General features: G+C 42.9%; 1 protein-coding gene across 1 annotated transcript in view; it reads right to left on the bottom strand.

Moving 5' to 3' along the window:
* LOC141155034 (UPF0462 protein C4orf33 homolog) overlaps window positions 1-19,032 on the bottom strand; it is a 134,360-nt gene that overhangs the window by 56,384 nt on the left and 58,944 nt on the right. Inside the window, exon 5 of the mRNA XM_073641654.1 lies at window positions 16,500-16,551. Coding sequence (XP_073497755.1) covers window positions 16,500-16,551 — 52 coding nt within the window. The remainder of the gene's footprint in view (window positions 1-16,499; window positions 16,552-19,032) is intronic.

Here is a 19,032-nt window from a genome sequence, read left to right as displayed (position 1 = left end):
ATGAATCAAGATAGAGTGATATACGTAATAACTGTGTACAACAATGATTAAAGACGAATAATATAACACATCTATGGTAGTCAATAATGCACAGGCCCAGAGTATGAATCAAGTAAGAATGATGCAGATACAGTGCAGTAGGTAACAGCTCAATATAATGCAAATGTCCCTGATGGAAAGACAAACAATACAGAAAAAATGCTGAGCTTAATAGCCCAATTATCAAAGATGGTTGGTCAGCTTATACTGAATCTGATTCTGATTTTCATTCTCTGGGCCTGTGCAATATTGACTACCATAGATGTGTTATATTATTAGTCTTTAATCATTGTTGTACACAGTTATTACGTATATCACTCTATCTTGATTCATATTTTGGGCCAGTGCAATATTGACCACCACAGATGTGTTATCTAGCTAGTCTATGTTTATTGATGTGAATGATCATGCACAGACAATTAGATTCAACCATGAAAGGTTATTAATGTAGAGGGGTCTAAGAAATGTGGATGTTTCCACTACCATGCTTTTAATTGTGTTTTAATGTATTCTTTTGGGTATGCCCATTGTGTACATGTGTTGAATTTATTTTCAATACATTTCGGTAATATTTATTATCTTTAGTTAATGTTATTGCTTTGAGTAATGGAGGATGAGGATATTGCTGTAAATATTGGCAAAAGAAGAAGGGCAAGCACGGCTGAGAATCTTTGACTACAGTAAAGAAGGGAGCCATGCAGGGAAACCTGCAAATTATTATATTTATTGTTTTTACCAAATGAACTTGTCTGACACTTTTGCAGACAGTAATAGTAGAAGCAATTATGTTCTTGATATTTCAAGATTTAACTTTGCCATTTATTATCCGGATTGCATTAGGAACCTTTAATGTGCATGCACTGTATATATAATTCTGTATCTCTATATAATATATATATTACTGCATATGTAATTCACACTGCCGTATATTTGCTTATCCTGCATATTTAATATTACAACTTTTACTTGCTAAGTATCCAATTGTACATGTCCCCACATTACTGAATATACAGTAGCAATCAGACTATTACTTATTATCTTCCCTGATCCATGGGTTTCTCTTTATACTTCATGATAATGAAGAACAATAATAGAGATGTTTGAAGGGTGCCCAAGTCACCTTTGGTTACTGGACGTTGCAAAATATTGGAATTGAATGATTTGTATGACTTTAGTGGTTAATATAATCACAGGCCTTTCACTGCCTTAGGTGACAATAATATTGCACCTATCATAGCTGAGACATTCTTCACACTTCTGACTTGGCTAGATATTATTCAATGAAAGATTAATCAAACACCCTTATATTCAGATATTTTTCAAAGCAGAAATTCTCTGGAGAGTGGATCTGTGGATACTCCATTTTGTACTCATATAAAAAGGTGCTTTAAAAAAAAGTTCAAAGCAAATATAGATCCATTCAGACAGATTTCCAAAACCCACAGAAACTTTTATCATATACATTATTAAGTTCTCTATACTCACTGACTGAGCAGCAAAGGATATCTGACTTTCTGGTCACCATATCACTGCTGGAATTTATCTTCTCTGCTCTCGTTAAATAGACCTGTTACAAGGGCAAAAGTGGCCAGTTTTTGGACCTTATTTATTCACGATGCTCCCCTGGGTATTAAGTTGTCTTTTTTTTTAAATCTGCTATATGGTTTAGAGACAGCCTTTATATTTAGTGGTAATTTTTATGGTTTTATTTTTACCAAGGCTAATTACACTGGTCAACACAAAAAAAATCATCAGCAAAGGTAATCTGTCTGTTTTATGGCGTTTGATGTGCTGATTCCAAAAATAAGCTTAGTTTTGCTCTATCACATAAAGTTTCTGATATAGAAGCATTTTTATTACGTTAGTTCTATATTTTCAATGTATGTGGTTTTTCTATGTTATTCCCATTTCTTTACTTGTCGTACTTAATTGTGAATTTTCTTACAGGGACAACATCATAAAAGTTTTTAGTGACTTTTATGGGAAGGATTATTGACAGTGCAGTCAGCCAATGACTGCTTCTCGGAAAGTCACATGTTATGGGGAGGAGCTAAGTGTTATGAGGCGGTAAGATTTGAGTCAGTCACAAAAGGATGGTGATGGCAGCAAGGAGTGGTATGTGAGACTGACAGGAGACCGGCCTCTACAGGCCTCTTACACTGAGGTGTAACTGAGTGAGGGTCTCCAGAGAGAGACCCTGAAAGCAGCCAATATCACACTGAGAAACTGCCTGTCTGCAGGTGTTCATCTGTAAGCAATAGGCTGACCCGTTTACCTCACGCCGGTATACAGTTATCTACCAGATTACCTCCAGTAAAATCAGTTCTAAATACAAGCTGTCATCTCTGGGGAAATATCTACATACCGGCTCATCGCATTTTTTTATTTGAGTTTGTCACCACCACTGAACTGAACTTACTCTACTGTTTGATTTGATTTAAAAGAGAAAAATGCCCCGACAGTGTATCATCCAGACAGATTCTGCTATGTGTGTGGTTCTTTTACACCAAAAGGCCAAGTACGTTCAATCACTCATGATATTAAAATGATGTACCAGATGTACTTTAACTGTCCACTTGGTGATCAAGACAAAAGCTGAGCCCCTCATGTCATATGCTCAAGTTGTTCAAATGGTCATTGTGACTGGCTGAATATGAGGAAAGTGGCTATGCCATTTGCTGTTCCCATGATTTGGAGAGAACCCAAAAATCATAGTGATGACTGCTACTTTTGTTTTGTCAAACTGAAGGGCTTTTCTACAAAGAAAAAACATGAGATTTATTACCCTGAACTTGAATCTGCGATTAGGCCAGTTCCACATTGATGATACCTTGCCAGTTCCTGCACCACCGTTGTCTGGATTGGATGCAATTGAAGTAGAATATGGAGCTGAAGCTACTAGTGAAGGCATGGAGACCTCAAGTCAAGATGAGTATGTACCTGATGGAGCAGCCAATCAGCCAGAACGCTTTACTCAACATGAATTAAATGATCTCATCAGAGACCTGTCATTGTCAAAAGATAAAGCCGAACTTTTTGCATCTACGTTAAAACAGAAGAATCTTCTTCATGATGATGTCAACGTGTGTTATTACCGAAACAGAAATAACAGAGTAACACAATTTTTCACAGTTGATGGACCAATGGTGTACTGTAACAATGTGAATGGCCTCTTTGAAGAACTGAATCAAGAGTATGTTGTTGCAGATTGGCGATTGTTTATTGACTCATCCCAGAGAAGTTTGAAAGCAGTTTGCTTCACAATGGAAATATGAAACCATCACCTGTTATGGGGACGGTTGCAAACAACTTTATTAATAATGGAAAGCAACCGAACCCGGGGTCCGCGATGCAGCCTAGAAGACTGTGGCCGAACACCTTCCGGGTAAGAAGCTAAAACAACCAACTAATATATAAATCACTCCAGTGTTACTGCACACCGAGACGGGAAAAGGGATTCGCACTATCTCTGTTAGCTTCACGAGAGATGTGCGACAAATAACGTAGCCGTAGCCCTGTTAACTGCACAGAGGCTACGCAGCAGACGCTAAGAAGTGTGTGTGACTCACGCCGGCGTATACGTGCTCCCAGCCGGTGTGCGACCGGACATTCGGAGTAACTCTCCACGTGGCTAACAGGCGGTGCCAGGAATACGGAGTCCGCAGTCTGCTCAAGGTGTATAGCGACCTCCTTGTCGGAGCCAGACTTTCAAAAGGAACTACCTGCCTCCCTCCAGCTAAGACTGCCTATCCCCAGCTAAACCTGCCTGTCCGAAGCTAGAGCAGCAAGAGAGCATGTGGAGCTCAAACAGACAAGCGTCCACACATGAACACAACCTTAGCTCAATGATCAGAGCACGCCGTCATGCTTGTGGGCGGCCTATTTAAAGACTGAGCCCTGCCCACTGTCGCATTATTGGTCGCACTACTGATGACATCACCCGCGGCCAATCAGGCGGTGCCAGGTCACCGGATCAGCTGACACCAAAGCACCAATCACGGTCCGCCATGTCACGGGCATGCTCAGTGCAGTGCATCCTGGACTTAGACTGTAGCAGCCCTTGTTCCCCTCTGCAACCTATGCTTAACACTACTAGGAACAAGGACCCAAGAGACAGTCTGTACTTCTAGTGCACTGGCTAGGTGTTGGGACTGACGGCGATGCTAAGCAGCATCCGCCCCGGCTGGACCAGAATAGGAAACCACAGATGATTCTAACCCAATTTCAGGTCCAGCAACTGCCTGACACCTAACATTATCCCCCCTTCTAACATCCCCCTCCACTTGACACTCATATTCCTCAATGAGCAGGGGGGCATGAATGTGGACCACCGGTTCCCAGGAGTGATCCTTAGATCCATGACCCCTCCAGTGTATCAGCAAATATATATTTTTCACGAACCATCTTAGACCCCACAATAGCCTGCACATCGAGATCATCACCCCTGGTGTCTGTAGCAGGTTGGGGTTCAGCGAATTTTGTCAGGCGAACGGGCTTAAGGAGTGACACATGAAAAGTTGAAAAAGAGAATGGACAGCACCTCCAAAGGAGGAGAATGCAAAGAGGGTCTAGCCTATTTTTGCTCTCACATGAGAGCATAAGGAAGGTGAGTCACAATGCTCCTTTCTTGTGGTGTTGGTGCAGTGTGTCGGCCATTGTTGCTGTGGTTTTGTGCTTGTGGGGCGGCGTGGCCTGGAGTCATGGGGACTCGGTCTTGCAGCATGGGTGCTGTGAGGCACCAGGCCGCCCGCCCTGCTGGTGCATTGTCGCTGTGGCGGTGGTTGGCGCACGGCTCCGCTCCCATTCAGGTAGGAAATGTTAGGACCCACTACGAGGTTTGCCATGACGTGGCAGTGGGCTTCATACAGTCTGATCAGAATGTTAAACTAAGAACCTCATGTTCAGTTATATATATTTTTGCCGAAGAGGCATTAGATCAAATGTATGATTTTTGGAGGTGCGGTCCATGCTCCCTTTTTTTGCATTGCATATTCTTTTTTCTTTCTTGGACCAGCACTCCTCCCATTTGGCACAGGTGATTTTAATCAGCAGGAGACTGCAAAAAGGGTCTAGCCTATTTTTGCTCTCACATGAGAGCTTAAGGAAGGTGAGTCACAATGCTTCTTTCTTGTGGTGTTGGTGCATTGTGTCGGCCATTGTTGCTGTGGTTTTGTGCTTGTGGGGCGGCGTGGCCTGGAGTCATGGGGACTCGGTCTTGCAGCATGGGTGCTGTGAGGCACCAGGCCGCCCGCCCTGCTGGTGCATTGTCGCTGTGGCGGTGGTTGGCGCACGACTCCGCTCCCGTTCAGGTAGGAAATGTTAGGACCCACTACGAGGTTTGCCGTGACGTGGCAGTGGGATTCATACAGTCTGATCAGAATGTTAAACTAAGAACCTCATGTTCAGTTATATATATTTTTCCCGAAGAGGCATTAGATCAAATGTATGATTTTTGGAGGTGCGGTCCATGCTCCCTTTTTTTGCGACACATGAAAAGTGTCGTGACTCCTCAGGTGTCGTGGTAACTGTAAATGGTACACTACGCGGTTTACTTGGGCCAAAATTTTGAAAGGACCAATAAAGCGGGGGGCAAACTTAGCAGATTCCCTGCGTACTTTGATATTGCGAGCCACGAGCCACACTCTGTCGCCCGGATAGAATACGGGGGCTGGACGACGAAGAGTGTCAGCCGACTCTCTCATCCGATCCTTGGAGGCCAATATAGCATCCTGGGTATGGTCCCAAACCTCCCGTGCCTCCAGAGCCCAATCTCTGACCCCAGGTTCCACAGAGGGAACTGGCATAGGAACCGGAAAGCGCGGATGTTGGCCATTATTCAGAAGAAACAGAGTCTGATCTGTGGAATCCGCCACGGGTAACGGATGGAGAAGACCAGCCGGACTTTGACGGGATGATTTATCTCTCGCACAGGAGACACACGCTAGAACATATTCCTTAACGTCCTGGCGCCACCGGGGCCACCAATACGACCGTTGGAGAAACTTCGTGGTACGTTTGACCCCAAAATGACCTCCGATCTTAGAGGCATGTGCCCAGAAGAGCACCTCATTTTGTAGATTAGGAGGAACGAACGTCCCCCCAGAAGGAACCTGGTTTAGGGACACTGGAGCCACCATCCGTATACTTCCCAAAGGAATGGTAAGCCTGGGCTCGTCATCGTCCTCAGCCGTATCCATGGACCGGGACAAAGGGTCTACCCGAGGGTTCTTTTTGATATAATCTGACAAACCTGGGTCTCGGGGACAGACAAAGGATCCGTGCCGGGGACCAAATCAATAGGACAGCCATAAGGACGGCGGCGAGGTAAAGTGTCTGCAGCCTTTGTGGGAAAGACATCCGCAAAAGTCTGATATTGCACAGGGAGAGCGGCCAAGTCGGTAGAAGGCTCAGAAACTACCCTCCGGGTGGCAGTAACCATACACTGAGACACACAATTCTCACCCCAGGAAGAAATTCTCCCCGTATTCCAGTCAATGTGTGGAGTGTGACAACGTAACCATGGAAGACCCAATAGCACCTCATCCAATCCACCGGGAATAATAAGAAATGAGACAACCTCCCGGTGACCATGAGGGAACGACATGGTGAGGGGAATCGACTGGTGAGTGATTTGTGTGTCCAGCAGTGAACCGTTGACTACCCTAATGTTCATTGGTTTTGGCAGTAACTCCATAGGAATGGCGTGCTTCTGGGCAAACATAGATGACAAAAAATTGCCATTGGCGCCAGAATCCACCCACGCCTTGGCAGTAACCGTGGTTGTTCTGAATACAATAATTTGGAGGAAGAAGCCCCGGAATCCAACACACCTCCTCCAACGGCGGTTAGACACACTCGTTTTCCCGACCGCTTGGAACCCTTATTAATGGGGTACTCCATGGGATGTGCAGGTCGGGAACAAGAGGGGCTAGACTCAGTCCGAGATATATCCATAGCCTCAGGCTCCGGGTCGGAAGTTGCGGGTTTGGAAATGGGTCTAGAGAATGAAGGTGCCAACCGAAACTGAGGTCTGGAGACCTCCAGCTCTAACTTGTGTTCTGCATGACGCAAATCTATTCGGTTAGCGAGAGAGATTAACTCCTCCAGGGAGGTTGGAATCTCTCTGGTAGATAGAGCATTTTTAATATGCCCAGCCAGACCCTTCTAGAACACCGAGATTAACGACCGCTCAGACTAATCCAATTCAGCCGCTAAGGTTCTGAACTGGATGGCATAGTGGCTGGTGGTGGCCGAACCCCGGACCAGCGCAAGAAGCTTAAGAGCCGTATCATGCGTGACCTGAGGACCTAGGAAAACAGTCTTTAGGGCTCTAAGAAAGAGACCCGCATTAGCCACTACCGGGTCACTCCTCTCCCACAGAGGGGTAGCCCACTCTAGGGCCCTGTGAGAAAGTAACGAGATGACAAAACCCACTTTGGCCCTTTCGGAGGGGAACCGTGCTTCCATCTTATCTAACTGAATGGAGCACAGATTAATAAAACCTCTGCAGGATCTGCTGTCGCCAGAAAATTTTTCCGGGAGAGCAAAACGGGGTAATGGGGCAATTGCAGCTGCCGCAGCATTCACCGCAGCCGTGTTGACCAGATTGGCCACCTGAGAAGCTGCCTGGGTAGCTACTGCAGTGATATCAGCCACCGGGGCAGCTTGTTCCAGAGTCCTAAATCTGGCCTCAAGTTGCTGTATATAGTGCTGCAGTTGCTGGTTGTCAGCCATGTTCAGCAAGACCCTGGCGCTCTGATACTGTTATGGGGACGGTTGCAAACAACTTTATTAATAATGGAAAGCAACCGAACCCGGGGTCCGCGATGCAGCCTAGAAGACTGCGGCCGAACACCTTCCGGGTAAGAAGCTAAAACAACCAACTAATATATAAATCACTCCAGTGTTACTGCACACCGAGACGGGAAAAGGGATTCGCACTATCTCTGTTAGCTTCACGACAGATGTGCGACAAATAACATAGCCGTAGCCCTGTTAACTGCACAGAGGCTACGCAGCAGATGCTAAGAAGTGTGTGTGACTCACGCCGGCGTATACGTGCTCCCAGACGGTGTGCGACCGGACTGCGGAGTATCTCTCCACGTGGCTAACAGGCGGTGCCAGGAATACGGAGTCCGCAGTCTGCTCGGGGTGTATAGAGACCCCCTTGTTGGAGCCAGACTGTCAAACGGAACTACCTGCCTCCCTCCAGCTAAGACTGCCTATCCCCAGCTAAACCTGCCTGTCGGAAGCTAGAGCAGCAAGAGAGCACGTGGAGCTCAAACAGACAAACGTCCACACATGAACACAACCTTAGCTCAATGATCAGAGCACGCCGTCATGCTTGTGGGCAACCTATTTAAAGACTAAGCCCTGCCCACTGTCGCATTATTGGTCACACTACTGATGACGTCACCCGCGGCCAATCAGGCGGTGCCAGGTCACCGGATCAGCTGACACCAAAGCACCAATCAAGGTATGCCATGTCACGGGCATGCTCAGTGCAGGGCATCCTGGACTTAGACTGTAGCAGCCCTTGTTCCCCTCTGCAACCTATGCTTAACACTACTAGGAACAAGGACCCAAGAGACAGTCTGTACTTCTAGTGCACTGGCTAGGCGTTGGGACTGACGGCAATGCTAAGCAGCATCTGCCCCGGCTGGACCAGAATAGGAGACCACAGATGATTCTGACCCAATTTCAGGTCCAGCAACCGCCCGACACTTAACATTATCCCCCCTTCTAACATCCCCCTCCACTTGACACTCACATTCCTCAATGAGCAGGGGGGGCATGAATGTGGACCACTGGTTCCCAGGAGCAATCCTTAGATCCATGACCCCTCCAGTGTATCAGGAAATATATTCTTTTCACGAACCATCTTAGACCCCACAATAGCCTGCACCTCGAGATCATCACCCCTGGTGTCTGTAGCAGATTGGGGTTCAGCGAATTTTGTCAGGCGAACGGGCTTAAGGAGTGACACATGAAAAGTTGAAAAAGAGAATGGACAGCACCTCCAAAGGAGGAGACTGCAATGAGGGTCTAGCCTATTTTTGCTCTCACATGAGAGCTTAAGGAAGGTGAGTCACAATGCTTCTTTCTTGTGGTGTTGGTGCAGTGTGTCGGCCATTGTTGCTGTGGTTTTGTGTTTGTGGGGCGGCGTGGCCTGGAGTCATGGGGACTCGGTCTTGCAGCATGGGTGCTGTGAGGCACCAGGCTGCCCGCCCTGCTGGTGCATTGTCGCTGTGGCGGTGGTTGGCGCACGGCTCCGCTCCCATTCAGGTAGGAAATGTTGGGACCCACTACGAGGTTTGCCGTGACGTGGCAGTGGGCTTCATACAGTCTGATCAGAATGTTAAACTAAGAACCTCATGTTCAGTTATATATATTTTTGCCGAAGAGGCATTAGATCAAATGTATGATTATTGGAGGTGTCGCATTATTGGTCGCACTACTGATGACGTCACCCGCGGCCAATCAGGCGGTGCCAGGTCACCGGATTAGCTGACACCAAAGCACCAATCATGGTCCGCCATGTCACGGGCATGCTCAGTGCAGTGCATCCTGGACTTAGGCTGTAGCAGCCCTTGTTCCCCTCCGCAACCTATGCTTAACACTACTAGGAACAAGGACCCAAGAGACAGTCTGTACTTCTAGTGCACTGGCTAGGCGTTGGGACCGATGGTGATGCTAAGCAACATTTGCCCTAGCTGGACAAGAATGGGAGACCACAGATGATTCTGACCCAATTTCAGGTCCAGCAACTGCCCGATGCTTAACATCACTCCTATTGCTCACTCATGTCATCTAAAGGAAAGTTATGAAAATCTGTCAGTTGTTTTGGATGCTATACAATATAAGCATCATCAATGGAATATCAGTGGAGATTTGAAAGTGATTGTTCTGCTAATGGGAATGCAAGGAGGTTTCACAAAATATTGTTGCTTTTTGTGTTTATGGGACAGTAGAAATACAGTAGAGCATTATGTTCGACGTGATTGGGGACAGAGAAACATCTATGCTCCAGGTGGACACAATGTACAGCATAATCCTTTAGTTGCTCCAACAAAAATCTTTCTTCCTCCACTACATATAAAGTTGGGATTGATTAAAAACTTTGTGAAAGCCATGGCAAAGACAAATTCACAAGGGTTCCAGTACATTTCACAGAAATTCTCCAGCATTTCACCAGCAAAACTGAAGGAAGGGGTATTTGTTGGTCCTCACATGAGACCTTATGAGAGATGATGTGTTTGAAGGAACTCTAAATGATAAGGAATTGAGAGCTTGGAAAAGCTTCAAGTGGATCTGTGAAAACTTCTTAGGAAAAAATAAATCTCCAGAATATGTTGAAGGTGTTGAAGAACTGCTAAATGCATACCAGCGTCTTGGATGTCGCATGTCTCTGAAAATGCACTTTTTGCATTCACATTTAGATTTCTTCCCTACAAATCTTGGGGATGTAAGCGATGAACAAAGCGAGCGGTTTCACCAGGACATAAAAGTAATGGAACACCGCTACCAGGGTTTTTGGAATGACTCAATGATGGCAGATTACTGTTGGTTGCTATATAGGGACAACCCTGAAAATCGTATCAATGACAGTCTAATGTCAAGCACTTTTAATTTTAGGTTTCTATTTTGCATGTGAAAATATTTTGGTTCAATAAAAACTGTTTTGTAAGGTCAAGCATTTTTTTTCTGATATGTAGATTACTGTTTTCTTAATGTCGCCGGTATATTTTCTATACCTTATAATAATGATGCTACTCTGTGGAAAATATACCTGCTACAGAAAAACGATATACATTTTTGAAATCAGAACAAAAAACTGATTCTGAAAAGTACAAGGTCAACTGCGATGATTACAAAAAATATTTTTTTGTAGACCTGTGTTATGCAAAGAAGTCTAAAGACACACCCACAGAGAATCCTCTGAACCACGCCCCTTTGGTAAAGACAAGGAAAATGACCACTAAATAAAAATGGCCATGTTGCTAGAACTGTGTGGTGGATTTCAATTATACAAAAAGTGGAATACTCATGGGAGTGATGGGAAGAAAATAAGAGCAAAAAACTAACACTTTTGACCTGGTGACAGGTCTGCTTTAAAAATGAGCCCACCGTTAGGGTGTTATTACTCAAAAGGTTGATTAGTAATAACCTCCAGTTCTAGGTTTGCAAATTTGCCCATTTGTCATTTTTAAATTCATATTTCACTACACATATTATCCAGATGGGGAGAACCTCATATAAATATCCCTCTCTATTAGGCTATAAAACTAATGTGTGCTATAAAAACCATTGTCCTATTCTATCATAAATGGCGGCACCCTGCAGTGTCATCAGAATAAGAAAAAATGATATTAAATAAAATGATTTAGGAAGATTAGGGACAATATTTTAATATCCTTTATGCAATTTTAATGAATATATGAATAAAAGCTAAGTTTTATAGCCTAATAGAGAGGGATATTTATATGGGGTTCTCCCCATCTGGATGATAATTGATTGTACATCCCTCCAAGGCTATCTGGTCCTCCTTTTTTGATTTTGATATCTATTTCACAACATTTTACAAATGTTCAAGTCCTTGTATATACTTGATGCATCATCATCATCGTAAAACTACAAATTATAAAAAAGAAAAAGAAAGAAGTCAGTAATACATATGTACCTTACAAGACTATCTGTAAGCTTCTAAAAATATCTGAAGAATGGTGGCTCAGTGGTTAGCATTGTTGCTGGGTCCTGGGTTCAAACCCAACAAAGGACAACATCTGCAAGGAGTTTGTATGTTCTCCCCGTGTTTGTGTTGGTTTCCTCCACACTGGGAATGCAGATTGTAAGCCTTAATGAGGACATTGATGAAAATGTCTGTAAAGCGCTATGAAATATGTTGCCGTTATATAAGCAAATATAATTGTCAAGAATTACAGCAGGGGGAGTCGTGCAGATGCCACTAGATGTCATGGATAACACTGGCGAGATCTCGCCGCTTGCTGCCACCAGTTTCTCAGCGGAGCTCTGCTGCCTCCAATCGTCAGGACAATTACGCAATTGACTGACAAGTGATGGACAAGGCTGAGGCTGCTTCTAAGCCGGTTATTAGGGAACTCACAGTAAGGGTATGGTATTTACAGCTCCGATTCCAATGTATGGAATATATATATCTATATACCCCAATATGATCACTGCCAACTCCACAATAACAAAAGGAACTACTAGCTGCCACCACCAATCGTTTATACAAGCTGATTGGACACCCGTTACAGGTAGCGTATGGCTTCAGGGGTAAGTTTAACAGAGCTATTAAATTTTATATACTTAATCCGGGAAGGTAGGCAGTGTTTATAAAAACTATACAAAGATGTTACAAATTTGGAACAAAACAATACAGGATATACAATTACATGAAATGAAAAGGAATAACGAAAGAGAAGTACGGAACCTGATATTACAGAAATGGCTCTTATTTTATGGAGGGAAGCGCTCCGAATAGGAAAATGAACCACTCTCACAGGGAGCTGTGTCTTACAGAAATGAAAAATGACAGAAACCCAACCTCTGATTCTTATTAGATCAAGGTTATGCCCACACATGTCGGATGTGTTAAGTCTTTTAGAAACTTATAAGATCCCCAACTTTCAGGATATCTTTGCCCCTGGAGGTCTCAGGAGGTAGATATTGTTATCAAGCAGGTAGGAAGGTGTATTTAAACTTTGGCCACACCAAGCGCCTATATTTGGTTTGAACAGTGATTCTGTGCTGACAGACTCGCTTTAACTAAAGGGAAAGAGGTTAGCTAGTTTCCCATTGAAAAGAGGACGGGGGAATATAAAATCTACAAAAAGAAGAAGGAATCCAGTGGGTTAAAGGAAAAACTTGGTATTTTTTTACATATATTTTTTAGATTTCTTGCCCTTTGATGTTTTATATTGCCTGTCTATATTGTTAATTTACGTCCATCTAAATACATAACTTACTTTGGAGTCGTAACTATTGCTTCATATTTACTATATACTGTACATTCAAAGAAGGCTCCTACATTGTTTTAAGCGTAAAAGTTGCAATACATATAATCCAGCCACAAATATCTCAATTCTATTTAAAGTCATAACAAAAAGTTTTTTCGATCCAGCACTAGACTAAGAATTAAAAAAACTTTATTGCGACTTCATTAAAATACGTGATGTTAACTGACGCGTTTCGAGTCTAGTTAACGAGTCTAGTGATCTATCACTAAGTCAACTAGACTCGAAACATGCCAGTTAACGTTTTTTTCTATGGCTACATCCCAGATTTAATATTTATTTTATTTTTAATCTCATGAACTTTTTGTTATGATTTTAATCAGAGCCGCTTGATGCCTCACAAGCCTAATCTGTGCACAGAAGAGTGGATTGCCCATATAGGAATATGCAAGACATGGAGATTGAAGAGGGTGAGCTGTATCTATACGATTTTACATGTTGTTTTCAATTCTACCACTTGGAATAAGTCTTAGGTACTATCTTCATTCTAGCAATAAATTGGGGTCCTAGCTTACTGAGTCTGACATTTGACAATGATTTGTCATCTCATCATTAGTAATAGATGGCTCTGATAAGCATCAAAGGAGATATGATGCTTTACTCAGAACCAGAACAACTGTGTTTTGGCAATAGGTGCGGATCCTAGCTCATGGACTCCCACAGATGCTATCTTCTAACATGACTCATTCCCCTTTAAGCCTTGTGACAAGGGCTGATCTGTAAAAACAAGTGTCTTCCCAGCACTGCTTGTTTGGTTTTGATCTCCCATTTTGATATCTTTCAACCAAACTGACCAACTATTGCACAGTATGAGTCCTGTTTTATGTGATCAAAAGACTGTTTGATCAAGCTGGATTTGGTTGGATAAACTCCAGAATCTTCTACATACTGAAACTATTTGTGAATGTAACTTTAGTTTCTTTTATCTGAGACAACTGCAATTTTAGGCTTAGAAGTCCTTTAAAAGGCTCTCGGTGAGCCATTTGTATACATTAACAGTTCAGACATCCTTATCTATTTTTCAAGTCCAGGAGGGATGGCAACTGTGTAATATTGACCATGGTGTAAAGTACATCTACTGCAAGCAGAAAAAGAACACCATGAAAGAACAGCAAAATATCTATTACAGCTATTAAACTCCCAGACAAGTAGATGATTTATTTATAATTACCAATTAATTACTATTCAATAAGTAGAAGAAGCAGAAGTTTTCCATTTCCTGCATAAATTTCCCACTTTTTTGGAAATCATCTTAATTTTAAAAATACACAGGTATCAAGCAATTCTAATTGTCATTTTATAGAAATAAGAACTGAAGAAATGTGTCATCTTTGTGACCCCGAAACTTTATGGTTATATGACCACATCGCAGATGGGACAAGTGTGAGACATCGTCTACGTCACAAGGACAATATGACTTGGCACAATTATTGTCTACATAGTTCAATTTATGTATTATAGAGAATCTGTCACCACGTTTTTGCTATTTAATCTGAGAGCAACATGATGTAGGGGCAGAGACCCTGATTCCAGTGACGCGTCACTTACTGGGCTGCTTATTATAGTTTCAACAAAATTTTTTTTTTTACCAGAAGGAGATTATCACTAGAGGACTAGTTGTCCTGTGCCATGTAGTGCTCCTATTCTGTGTAATTATGCCCCTACCACAGATTGGCTGCTTTCCGCCTATGCACAGAAACACAGAAAGCTGTCAATCAATGATATGGGTGAGGTTATATAGAGCTCAGCATGGAGACAACTGCTTGATCTGCAGCTGATAAAACTGTGATTTTATCAAAACTACAGCAAGCCGCTCAGTAACTAACACATCACTGGAATCAGGGTCTTTTTCCCTACAGGATGCTGCTTTCAGATTCAGGGATGGACACACTATTGGTGCAATCGGTGCAGCCGCACAGGGACCCAAGAGTTAAGGGGGCCCGCTTATACCTCCAAATCAGGTGGAATTGTACATTATGATGAACTATAGGACTGAAAGGGGCCCATATATTGTTCTTGTACAGGAACCCTCTTCTGTCTCTGTCTGCTCCAGCTCAGATTACATAGCAAAAACCTGGTGACAGATTTCCTTTAAAACGAACCTGTCATCAGGATTTTGCTAAGTAAATTACAGGCAGTGTCAGGTTGGCATGGTTACACTGATTAAAATGATACCTGGGTTGAAGAAATCCATCTTGTGGTTCTTGTTTAATCTGTGTTTGCAGTTCTGAGTTAATGAGATGCTTGTGCGGGACTGTGGGTGGTTTTTTTTTTGGTGCTCTGGCCTCATCGTCATCATCCTGGGCTTAATTGACAGGTAACTGAACTTTCAGTGATCGGCCTCCTATTTTAAACACTGCGCTTGCGCATTTAATATTGTGGTGTTAAAAAAAAAATTGGCTCAAACAAAATGGCGCCAGAGGCAGCGCATGCGCAGTGGCATCTATCTTGCGCAGATTGAGAGCATCGTTTGCCGATAGATGTTATTGCGCATGCGCCGCCGACACCATTGGAGCCAAACTTTTTGTTTTTGAAGGCCAAAATATTAAAAGCGCAGGCGCAGTATTTATAATAGGAGGCAGGTCACTTGTCATTTAAGCCCAGGATGATGATGATGAGGCCAGAGCACCAAAAGAAGGCCCGCCCACAGTCCCGCCCCGGGGGACGAACATCTCATTAACTCAAAACTGCAAACACAGATTAAACAAGAACCACAGGATGGATTTCTTCAACCCAGGTATCATTTTAATCAGTGCAACAGTGGCAATCTGACAATGCCTGCAGTTTACTTAGCAAAATCCTGATGACAGGTTTGCTTTAAGTGGCAAAAGATGTGTTGGAAAGTCATCTTTTTTCCCTTTATGATAGCTAATGTCTAAAAAATTCATGAATATTAATGAATTACTGACATGATAATATGCATATTAAAGAAATACACACTTAGCACTCTCCCATGTGTATCTGCCCTTTCTAGCATCAAGGATTAGTATATGTAAAACTCATGTCCCATATACCTAACATTGACTGCTCTATGAATTGCATATGAGTTTTCTAGTTTCTAAATATGTGTGACCTGAATACATCTCATATTTTTTTTGCCAGTGGGAAGGAGGTGTTATATGGGAATGTGGCTGATCACTGTTTCACCCCATGAAGGAGCAGTGCACGGAGCTAATGTCCCTTTGAATTACCTGTCTCTACGCAACGCTTATTCTGAGATGGCAGATTCCAGTTTTAGGGAACTGGTAATTCATAAGTGATTATGAATCAGACTCTCCTATGACATGCACAGTGTGATAATGCCAGGTTGAGATGTCAGTGCCAATGCACGCCTCTGTTTACTAAACATGATTCCTTCTGAGATGTTTTTTTTCATCTGTAATCATTGTAAATAGTTGCATGGTTCTGCATTGTCGTACTCACCTTAAAAGCATTTCCAACTCCAAAGAGCAGAAGAACCAGATGCTGCCCGTGCCTAGAAAAATAAAAATGTACAACCATGAACAAAAGATTAAAAATAGTCTGAAATGTTTATTGTATTGAATGGAAATTAAATCGAGAGCCACAATCTTTAATACATATCTTAAAATTACAAAAGAACACTCCTGTCTACATTCATTCATAAAAAAATTAAACTCATGAAATAGGCCTGGATAGAAATGATGGTACCCCTGAAAATAATGTGACAAAAGGGACATGTTAAATCAAGTTGTGTCCACTAATTAGCTTCACAGGTGTGTACAATCTTGTAATCAGTCAGTGGGCCTGTATATAGGGCTACAGATACTCACTGTGCTGTTTAGTGACATGGTGTGTACCACACTCACCATGGACCAGAGGAAGCAAAGGAAAGAGTTGTCTCAGGAGATTAGAAAGAAAATTATAGACCAGCATGTTAAAGGTAAAGGTTATAAAACAATCTCCAAGCAGCTTAATGTTCCTGTGACTACAGTTGTACATATTATTCAGAAATTTAAAGATCCATGGGACTATAGCCAACCTCCCTGGACGTGGCCGCAGGAGGAAAATTGATGACAAATCAAAGAGATAATATGAATGGTAACAAAAGAGCCCAGGATAACATCTAAAGAGATTAAAGGTGAACTTCAAGCTCAAGGAACATCAGTGTCAGATCGCACCATCCGTCGTTGTTTGATCCAAAGTGAACTTCATGGGAGATGACCAATTGGAACACCATTATTGAAAAAAAATCATAAAAAAGCCAGACTGGAGTTTGCCAAACTACATGTTGACAAGCCACAAAGCTTCTGGGAGAATGTCCTATAGACAGATGAGACAAAAATGGAAGTTTTTGGCAAGGCACATCAGCTCTATGTTCACAGACGGAAAAATGAAGCATATCAAGAAAAGAACACTGTCCTTACTGTGCAACATGGAGGAGGCTCTGTTATGTTCTGGGGCTGCTTTGCTGCATCTGGCACAGGGTGTCTTGAATCTGTGCAGGGTATAATGAAATCTCAAGACTATCAAGGGATTCTAGAGAGAAATGTGCTGCCCAGTGTCAGAAAGCTTGGTCTCAGTCACAGGTCACGGGTCTTGCAGCAGGATAATGAACCAAAACACACAGCTAAAAACACTCAAGAATGGCTAAAAGGAAAACATGGGACTATTCTGAAGTGGCCTTCTATGAGCCCTGACCTAAATCCTATTAAGCATCTTTGGAAAGAGCTGAAACATGCTGTCTGGAAAAGGCAACCTTCAAACACGAGACAACTGGAGCAGTTTGCTCATGAGGAGTGGGCCAAAATACCTGTCGAGAGGTGCAGAAGTCTCATTGACAGTTACAGGAATCGTTTGATTGCAGTGATTGCCTCAAAAGGTTGTTCAACAAAATATTAAGTTAAGACTGCCATCATTTCGGTCCAGGCCTATTTCATGAGTTTAATTTTTTTTTAAAATTCTGTGGAAGCAGGGTTGAAAAGCAATGTCTGACTTTCATTTGTTCATTTTCATAGATTTTTAATTTATTATTACTTTTGTCGGATGCAAGTTATTTCTGTGACCATTGTGGATTTTTCTTTCATTAAACGAGGGGTACCAACAATTTTGACCACGTGTGTATGAATCTAAAGAGGAAATCCATTCTATAGTTACATAGATACAATGGCATGTAGCGGTGTCCAAAGAACACCGCAAGGCAGGATTCAAGTACGGCACAGCAGACGAGAAGACGGAAACAAAACTCCGGCTTTATTATGTACAAACGACTTATATGCCGGGAAATGAGAATAACAGTATTTACAATGACAATATTAATAACATGGACATAGGAAGAAATAGCTGAAGCGAGTCTCAAAACTATGCTCCAGCTATGGCAATGAAAGCTCAATACAAACAGTACACATCAAGTTTCACAAACTACTCTAAGCTAATTCTTTATCTGGCTTTCCGCTGTTCGCGCCACGCTGCTACAGCACCCTAACTAAAGAAAACTACGCTTAAGCCTAACACAGTTCAACACGGGTGAGTCACTCACAATTGCGCAGATCAGATGCAGATGGCGGCCGCCGCTTATTACTGGTGTAACTGTCCCGAATCAATTCACTTGAGCCCTTTCTCCTGCATATTGGATCTCTTTCCTCTGCAGGCAGGCAATTCTTGTTTCACTTTCACTATTGAGGAATGGCTGACACTCTGTGCTGTCTGTTACCTCAGGTCTCCTGTCTTCAGGGAAACCGTTCTTCAAAAAGGGATGTATTTCTCTACTCTTTGACACAGTCCGGGCAACAAATCTTCCTAAAGTCTGTACTCTTATCTTTCCATAGATTAACAGTTTCTTTTTATAGCCTCCCCTTATCAGGGAACACTGCAGGAGTCTCTCTGTTCCCTCAGACACACACGAGGCCCCTCTGCTTGCTGGTTCATCTGTCTTCCTCAGCACACAGCAACCAACCTGAGGGGGGGGGAGCGACTAATACTAAAGTAGAAAACCCAG

Source organism: Phyllobates terribilis, unplaced genomic scaffold, assembly GCF_046119375.1.
Source record: "Phyllobates terribilis strain yellow unplaced genomic scaffold, ASM4611937v1 Scaffold_1__5_contigs__length_1240528914, whole genome shotgun sequence".
In the NCBI taxonomy this organism is placed as follows: Eukaryota; Metazoa; Chordata; class Amphibia; order Anura; family Dendrobatidae; genus Phyllobates; species Phyllobates terribilis.
The sequence above is the reverse complement of the archived record's forward strand: the minus strand, read 5'-3'. Positions and strand labels throughout refer to the sequence as shown.